Source organism: Eucyclogobius newberryi, unplaced genomic scaffold, assembly GCF_026437365.1.
Source record: "Eucyclogobius newberryi isolate DKJ021-1_F unplaced genomic scaffold, fEucNew1.0.hap1 SCAF_11, whole genome shotgun sequence".
Taxonomy (NCBI): Eukaryota; Metazoa; Chordata; class Actinopteri; order Gobiiformes; family Gobiidae; genus Eucyclogobius; species Eucyclogobius newberryi.
The window spans coordinates 25,663,382-25,672,878 of NW_027315735.1; the positions used below are offsets into that span (position 1 = coordinate 25,663,382).

General features: G+C 41.0%; 1 protein-coding gene across 2 annotated transcripts; it reads left to right on the plus strand.

The window, feature by feature from the left end:
• Positions 1–329: 329 nt before the first annotated feature.
• Positions 330–8,789, plus strand: wfs1b (Wolfram syndrome 1b (wolframin)). 2 transcript variants are annotated; one of them, XM_072439717.1, is made up of 10 exons: positions 330–514; positions 1,923–2,258; positions 3,420–3,496; positions 3,616–3,760; positions 4,259–4,432; positions 4,520–4,600; positions 5,355–5,518; positions 5,624–5,860; positions 5,931–6,049; positions 6,618–8,789. In XM_072439717.1, the coding sequence occupies exons 2-10, from the start codon at positions 1,925–1,927 to the stop codon at positions 8,161–8,163; spliced, it is 2,877 nt and encodes a 958-aa protein (XP_072295818.1). In that variant the 5' UTR covers positions 330–514; positions 1,923–1,924; the 3' UTR covers positions 8,164–8,789. The 2 variants fall into 2 exon arrangements, with proteins under 2 accessions (XP_072295818.1, XP_072295819.1); XM_072439718.1 differs by having other exon boundaries at positions 3,423–3,496.
• The last annotated feature ends 708 nt before the right edge of the window (positions 8,790–9,497 follow it).

Sequence of the window (9,497 nt, forward strand, 5' to 3'; positions counted from 1 at the left end):
ATTACATGTGCTTTGCAGGAATTATAATCAATAGATGAGTTACAAACTTCCCCGCTCGCTTTGTACAAAATAATCATCAAACTATTTGGGCAGAGCATGAAAGGTGTTTGTGTGCGTCATAACCTCACACATACACGGATGGTCTGCGTGAAAGAAATAATTTTAAATTACGTTAGTTTGAAAAGTGATTACTAATGTCTGGCCAGTGAGCCAATCAGAGCGTCAGATTGCCATGTGGTCGTGGACCTCACGTCATCCAATCAGAACGTCAGATTGCCATGTGGTCGTGGCCCTCACGTCATCCAATCAGAGCGTAGACTGCAGTGTGGGCGTGTGCCTTCAGGGAAGCAGCTGACCGTCGTGTCCCGTGTATTGTCTAGTTGGAGTTTGACCACCACCAAAGCAAACACAGCAGCAAAAACGAAAGCATAAAATGATTCGAGACGGTATAAATTAGATCATTACTTGAAGTGTGTCGCCATCGATCGAGACAAAGGCACGTTTGTCTTCTAAGGTCAGTGCTACACGTTGAGTAGGCCTGAGATCTAAATGTTCAAATGTTCATTGTTGTTGTTTTGAAGCAGTAAAGTAACATGTATGCCACGTTTCTTGTCACGATCATGTGGTTTTAGAGTTTGGGTGACTAAAATGATCACGTTTGTCCTCAGTGTCCTGTATAAATCTGTTCTTGTGATGTCCTAAACGGGGGTTTCCCTTTGTGCAACTGGACACACGCTTGTCCCATTCAGGACATTTGAAGGATGTCATTGCCTGGATATAGCTAGACCTTTCCATTGCTCCCTTGACTCAAACACGCAACGTATCATGCAACCATATGTTTAAAGTAAAAAGGTGCAAATAATCACCATTTGTTATAGTTTCATAACATCTGCTTTAGTTTAGCAGTTTAAGGCAACCAGTTACTTGGAATACTTCTTAATCTCGGTGAGAATATGTTCAGTGGTGGAAAGTAACGAAGTACAAAAGTTAAAGTACTGTACTTTTTACAGGTCTTTTTGGCAAGGTAAGTTTATTTGTAGAGAACATTTCATACACATGGCAATTCAATGTGCTTCACACAGCAGGAAACAAATGTATTCAAAGGTGTTATGTACTTTGCTTTAGTACATTTTACAGTGGATACTTTTACTTCACTACATTTGCGAGCAGGTATTTGTGCTTTCTATTCCACTACACTTTTGAACTGGGTTTAAAAGTAAAACGTATTTAAATTATTGGTTTAATTGAAACTGTCTTTAAGGGCTGAGGTAGGGCTGGGTATTGCCTAGTACCTCACCATACAACACGTATCCCGATACACAGAACTTGATACGATATGAATCCCGATACACATCGAACTTGATACGAAACACGTTTTGATTAAGTAGAATAACGAAATGCATTAGAATCTCATGTTCACACTGTCCTCAGGATCAGACGACAACTGTCCTATGATTAAGTCACATTTTCAGCTCCTCAGATTCAGCAGTCTGGAGGTTTAGAAGTGTAGGTCTCGAAAATTTTTAATGACTTCATGTTGTTTAAGCGTATCACGATACACATCTGTGTATCGATACAGGTATTGCCTAGAAGTCCATCACGATATATCACAGTATCGATACATTGAGCACAGCCCTTGGCTGAGGGGTTATTTTTTTTTAGTCTGTTTATAGGGACGTCTTGCCAGAAGGTTTTGAGTTCAAGCACCGGCTTTAAACAAAAATATATACATCAAATCTACTTAAAATATTAATAGATATATTTAATTCAAATTCAGTATCAAGATCACTACATTTGCGTCCAAAATATGTTGAATATGTTTACTTGTTTACTTTAGTACATTTTCATGATCTATACTTAAGTAAGAACATTTAGTACATCTTCCACCGCTGAATATGTTTAACTAAATAATTTTGTTTTAGTCATGGACCCGTCACTAACTGGAGTCCCGAGTGGGCCTTCTCTCCGATCAGGCGTTTCACTGTCCACTTCAACAACTGCTACCTCAAATCGGACCAAGCCTCAAGTCAACATGCCAACTCCCCCGGCGACCCCCATGACCTCCGCTGCCTCGCCGCGGTTATCTCCAGGGCTGCTTTCCCGCTCGTCCTCCCTCTGCAGCCCGCCTGACTCCCCTCTCCGTCAGCCCATCAGGAGCGCCTCTATTGGGGGCAGGTCGCAGCTCAACGCGGCCTCTCCTGGAAGTCCTCTCTCCGGAGCGAACACGCCACCACAAACTCCTCAAACCCCAGAGCCAGGTAAACATGCTCTTATCATCAAACTTATCCTTTATTTCCTATTATTCTTATGTGTCCGGCTAGACTCCCGCGCCTAGGTTTTTTCTTTCCTTCTAAGGTAATAGCACATTCAAACGTCATGTAAAATAGCCCCTCCCGTTTCGCTGACCTACAGAGAAAACCTGTCTCGCCCTTATCGTGCCGAGTCAGCTTATTTAGTTCAATCCCACGTGTTTGTGCACATTCTGAATCAGTGCATAACATAACACACAGAGTCTATACACCACTGCTGGGTCAGTCAGGCTATTTATACTGTTATACACGGGTTAACGTGTTCTATCTTCATTTGGACAATGTCTTTTGAAGCAATGAGCTATTATTGTGGTGTGAAAATTGCAACGTTGACATATATTTACCATAAAGTGCATTTTGTTTTACCACCAAAACTGAAAAGGATCTGTCTGCACACGACACTGGAAATGATGTGTTAATTGTTGAGCTGAGTTTCCTTTTAAACACACAATGTACACTCTAAATGTGCTTTTCTGGTGTGCACTTCTGTCCCTATGGAGATGTTATTGCTATTCCCGTAATCAGGCCCTAGACAGAACTCTCTGAGGGCGCAGCTGAGTGTCAAAGGGGTGCAAAGAGTGTCATTACTTAACGCAGCTGAAATGAGGGTGCAAACACTTTTAAATGAGGTTGTAATGCACCCGTTTGCACCCATGTAGACCCGTGCCTGCCTGGAATCCTTCAAAGTGTGGCATTATACTTTACCTTGAATTAATACTAAAAAACGTTTCTGTGGGCAGCCTGGCTTTACCTCAGATTAGACCTGCAACTTGGCCTAGAAATGCCACCCACTAGTCTTCAAAGAGAGAGATTTACTTTACGGTTTTGACTTATCGCACTTTCTTGAAACCTCCTCCACCAGGAAAGTACATATCGCACCTTTTATATTTGAATTGTTAGCTCTGCTCATTACTCCTTTCTCGTACTTGAATGTAAGCAGAAGAGCAGGTTAAAGCAACCGGTCATGCTCAGATCTTCAAGTCACAAAACCCTGTGAAAGATGCATAAACAAACCTTTTTAGCGGTTTACTAACCACAAGTGTCAGTGCGATGCATGCAACAGTTATTTATGTGCATACTGTATAACCTCTTTGTTTCATTTCCTTTCAGAAGAGCAAGAAGAGGAATTTAGTTTCGAGGTTTTAGAGGAGAGAGCAAAGTCAGGAGAAGCCAAAGCCCAGATGAAGGTTAGTATGATTTTTTACATAATGCAGCATATGGTGGGCTATTCTTGGGAGCTTATAAGTCACTCCAGCCATAGAAACACGTGTCCTGAATGCTAATTGTGTTCTGTGTTTGTGTCCAGATGGGCCGATACTTCCTGGCGCTGGGAGAGGAGCGAGACGAGGAGCTCAATAACTGTACGGCAGTGACTTGGCTGATTCAGGCGGCCAAACAGGGACGCAAGGATGCTGTCAAACTCTTACAGCAATGTTTGGCTGCGAGGAAAGGTAAAATGTCCCAGCCATACAGTTTTTCGTCAAGTCTAAGTCGTAAGAGCTAAAAATGAATAATCAAGAAAATTGTTGGCAGCAAAAAGGAGTCGTTGAAGTTCAGTCGATGCTCCAAAAAAGTCATGTTACTGTATTTTGCGAACTATAAGTCGCACCGAAGTATCAGTTGCACCAGCTAAAAATGCATAATAGAGAAGAAAAAACATATATAAGTCGCACTGGAGTATGAAATGCGGTTGCAAGTGTAAAAATGACATAATATCACATATAAGTCGCTCCGGAGTACAAGTATTTAAGTATAAGTCGCACCACGGCCACAACTAGGAAAAAAAGGTGCGACGTCATTCAGAAAGTTTGATTTCATAAAGCTTATTTGTGAGTGAAAGCCAATTAAGTATCAGTTGTTTGGTCACTGTGCCAATACTAGCATTTGATATTGTAAATTTTGAACATTTTGTGGTTAAAAATGTGTTTTTTTATTTGATCGTTTCATAGGTATCACTTTGGAGAACTTTGAAGAGGTGAAGAAGCTGAGTACGGAGTCACGTTTTGAAAGAGGAGTAAGAAAAGCTGCTCTTTTAATGTACTGGAAGCTCAATCCAGACAGAAAAAAGTCAGTGTCTGTTTCTGAGATGCTTGAAAATGTGGAGCACGTCCACACTGAGCCAGGTATGAGAACTCAGGACTGAAGACTGGAAAACGGAGCATATGTTACTCTTTATTATGAGCTGAATGGATCTTTCTGTTCATCTACAGGTCAACCAGTGCCCCAGAGCCCGCTGAACAGCTCTGCCAAGAAACAGAGGAGAGTTTTGGAGACTATGGTCACCAGCGAGTGTAAGTTCTTCATTACAGATCAAGCACACGGAAACGGACAATCATAACTGACCTGCTTGATTAGTAAATTATTAGTAAGTGTACTGTATTGTGTTCTGTGTAATGACCTAACTAGGAATGGACATTTAGATAGAAATAGCTTGTTAGTTGTTAATAAGTAGGAGTGTGGTCGACTAAAGGGGGCGTGGCGCTGGCAAAAGCTTTCTATTACTACAAACTATTAAGTAAATCCATCATTTGACCATGTATCTGTACCCAAAGTGTAAAAACAAGACCACGACATTACAGGAGATGGCTCATTTACAATTAGTTATGCAGAAAGCCACTGGTAAACTGCGTATTTATCTGTAAAAAGGCAATTTAAACTCTCAGATCTGAAGATGACTCTCTCCACGCTTTCTCCTTTCTGCTGTTGTGACCATAAATCCTTTAAAATCCCTTACAAATTATGACACCGTCGAGCGATAAATCAACTAAACTGAAGGTCTACGGCTTTATGAAACAACCTTGTCCGTATGCATGGGTTTCAGAGTGATTTAAAAGAAGTATAGTTGACAAATGAACTATTAAAAAATACAAAAAATGGGGTGTATTTTTATGAATACAATATTGAAACTATCAGCACTTTGTTCAACTGCTCCTCTTATGAAAATGTGCTATGGAAATAAAGCTTGACAACAAACGTATGCAAATAAAATATTACACTCAACTGTACTTAATGCTGTATATGTATATATTTGTTTTTTTTTCCCAGCCTCCTCCCAGGTGGGCCTGGACGACTTCGTTGAGTTGACCAAAAAGTACGCTCAGGGAGTTGCACCATCTCGGGTCATGGCTGCGGCTGGAGACGACGACAACGACGACGACGATAATGTTTTTCATGTGAAGAATCCAGACGAGCTTCCTCTTCCTCAAAAGGTAGTGAAATCTCACAGTTAATAAGGCCTACACACGGGCTACAACAAGCCTCAGCAGTGTGTGGTTGAGTGGATTCTTATCGGTCTGTGCTTGTACGTGTCCCAGATGCTGAAGTTCCCGCTGCACGCTCTGCTGGAGATAAAGGAGCACCTGATCGACTGGGCGTCCCGGGCCGGCATGCAGTGGCTGAGCGCTCTGATCCCCACTCACCATGTCAACGCGCTCGTCTTCTTTTTCATCATCTCCAACCTAACCATAGAGTTCTTTTTATTTTGTATTCCTTTGCTAGTGTTTTATCTTTCATTCTTTTCCATGGTCATCTGCACACTGAGGGTATTTCAGGTTAGTGCCAATTCAGTAATGACTTCAAAACCGTTGCCATTTAGTAAGGGTAATGCGTGTTTCTCTACAGAATTCAAAAGCCTGGGAGAATTTCCGCGCACTGACCGATCTGTTGGCACACTTTGAGCCTGGACTCGACTTGGACCAGGCGGAGACGAACTTTGGATGGACACATTTGGAACCATACCTGTAAGCAAATGTACCTTCTTCTTTTTTGTGATTAAGATTTAAATAAACTTCATATATAAAGCTCAAAATTACTCCTTCCCTGATAGTAACCAAAAACATATCAAGAAGGCACACTTATTTCGATCTCATTAATTTAAAAATATTTGTTATACTGCGAATATGTGTCAGTATATAATTTACCACTATGGACTAATTAATACACACGACTGTTTGTCTTTTTTATTTTAGTCATTTTTGTCCTGTTTTTATTTTATTTATTTTATTTATTTTATTTATTTTATTTATTTTATTTATTTTATTTATTTTATTTATTTTATTTATTTTATTTATTTTATTGCAGTGATGGATTTTACTAGTTCCCTTTGTTTGAAATGTATTTCAGCTGATTTTAGAGCTAAATGTTTGTTTTTATATTACAATTAATTTATAAGATTATGCGCTGCACTTCATCTTCATAAAATGTGCTATATAAGTTGGATTTTTATACACATCAAGACAAGCATTTGAAATCTCTTTTTGAAATGAGCAGCATCACCTTGCCCCTCTCATTCTGTCCTTTATGTTTTAGATACTTCCTGCTCTCTGTGCTCTTCGTGGTCTTTTCCTTCCCCGTGGCTGATAAGTCGTGGATCCCCTGCTCAGAAATGGCCGCCGTCGCCCTCTTCTTCACCATCACTGCCTTCCACAGCCTCCACGCCTCGGCTCAAATCTTCGCCCGGAAAGCCCTCTTCACCGAGGTCCTCTCCGGGGCCTGCGCTCTCACTCGCCTGCTGCCCGGCTCCTTCTGGATCCTCAAGCCTTTGGGGATGACTTTCTTTTCCTTACCTCTCGGAGAAGTTCTGGCGTTAAACATAGGAGTGCCCTGTCTCCTGTACGGACATCTCATTTATCTTCTTTTCCGCATGGCACAAGTGAAAGGATTTAAAGGTACTTATCTTTGCCTGGTGCCGTACTTGGTTTGTTTCACCTGGTGCGAGTTGTTCTTGGTTTTCCTCAACAACGCCTCTGCAATTGGACTTATCCGTACCTGTATAGGCTACCTGCTGTTCCTCTTTTCCCTTCCTATCCTCACGTTGGGTATCGCTGCAATGCTCTTTATCCAGTTATGGCAGTGGTTTCTTGCCCTGGAGGTGACAAAGATGGTGGTCACCCTTGTCATCTGTTTTGTGCCCGTCGTGCTGCGTCTCTGGACACGTTTTAGCCTCAATCCCATCAAAGTCTTTCGCTCGTTGTCCCGAAGCAGCGTGGTCAAACTCATCCTGGTTTGGCTCAGTGCCGTGGTGCTGTTCTGTTGGATGTACGTCTACAGATCGGACGGCATGAAGGTTTACAATTCAACTCTCACGTGGCCTGAATACAGCAATCTCTGTGGTCCTCTGGCTTGGAAGGAGTCGAACATGGCCCAGACGCAAATCCTCTGCTCTCATCTTGAAGGACACCGCGTCACGTGGGCCGGGCGCTTCAAATACGTGCGGGTGACGGATATTGAGAACGGGCCTCAGTCGGTTATTAACTTTCTTCCCGTGGTTGTGGGAAACTGGATGCGTTGTCTCTATGGTGAGCCTTACCCTAAATGCGATGGGCCGAAAGATGCTTCGGATAAGCCTCGACCGGCAAATGCCCCAACTCCAGAAAATACTTTATGTAGACTTAAAAGACTGGCAAAAAACGAATGCCACGTCAAGCGCTTTGACCGGTACAAATTTGAAGTTACGTTGGGCATGCCTCAAGAGAGAAAGACTAAAAATGGCACAATAATAGAAGATGAAGACTCGACAAAAGATATTGTTTTAAGGGCAAGTAATGAGTTCAAATATGTGCTTTTGCACCTGAATGCAGGCAGCCTGGTGGAGTTTAGTACCATCCTAGAGGGACGTTTAGGCTCCAAGTGGCCTGTCTTTGAACTGAAAGCTATTCATTGTCTTTCCTGTGGAGATGCCCGGATGCCCACCAGAAAACAGTACAAGATTGAACACGACTGGAGACGCTCGGCACAAAACGCATTACAGTTTGGTTTTGACTTCTTTTTCAGCCCCTTCCTCACGGCACAGTTAGAACATCCAGACACAGAAAGTGGGACAGAGATTGTGGTCAGAGACGACGCATTGGACTAGATTTGAACCATTACTAACAGTAATCAGGGATTTATATGGCACTTTATAAACCTCTCAAAACACTTGGTAGCACCAAACAGTAGTTAAATTATTCAACACACTGGTGGAAAAATATTTATGTAGCCGTAACTGCCCTGGGGCAAACTAACAGAGAGGTGACCGCTTCTGCAACCAATATGTACTAGTGCTATATAATAAGTTGTAATATAATCCTTGAACACTGTTAATAATACTTTAATTTACTTAATTGGACTTTGCAATCCAAAGTCAATATTTTGCAACAGAATCTAATATTAACATTGACATAATTTATATAGAGTAATTTTGAAAATAACAGTAAGTTGTTCCTGCTCACGCAGTATCTCTCTTTGATTGTAATAGTAACTATTTGAAGTGCCTTTTCCACAGAGTAATCTAACTCATGCTACACTTTATTATTCATGTCAAAGTGAAGGACCATTTTGTTTCATCACATTCAGTCCATTTATTGACCAATGTTTCCTGCTGTGCAGGTTAGGAATGTAATACATGTTAGTAATTTAATACATGTAGTTTTCAATTGTAGGTGTTATTTTTAACATGGCTCTGCTTTACATCTGTAATGATGATAAATATGGTAAACAATTTCTCTTGTCTTATTTCTTGCCTGTTTTTACATTAACCAGACATTTAAATGTGGCCTGTTTAAAGGTAGAAATAAAAGTGCAATAATATTACATACCTGTAATGTGTCTATGCGGACACTAGGTGGCGTCTCATGGCATAAACTGAGAACAGATGAAAAGTCGAAACAACCAATCTCTAATGAGCTCTCAACCAACATGTCACCAATTCAATATACAGTCTTTGGTAATTACACCGCAGAACAAATCACAGATGGCTGTTTTATTGAAATATTTATTCAGAAAAAAACATTTTAACATCATTTATAATTGCCCGTTTGAAAATGTGACACTTGAGAGTTATGGACAATTAAATGACACATGTTCAGACTAACATTAAAATGAAGAGTTTCTAAAAAATAAACATTCTGCACTGAGGCAAAGTGAAGCTCTGAAAACAATCATCAGGTTACAGTCTATGGATCACTGTTTTGGTCATGAGTTAAAAAAACAAATCAGACATGTAGAGGAATGGCATATTATACAGACACAATCTAGCCCATTATTTTAGTTTTAGATTACAACATTAATCAAACATTCGCCAAACTCATTGGTTCTCATTCAAATGTACATGAGCTGACACGTAAACATGCGTCTGTGTCGGAGACACAAAGAAAGTATGGGCTCAGTCGTCTGTGGTCATCGTGCTGCAAAGGGCTCCAGGCCCCAGAA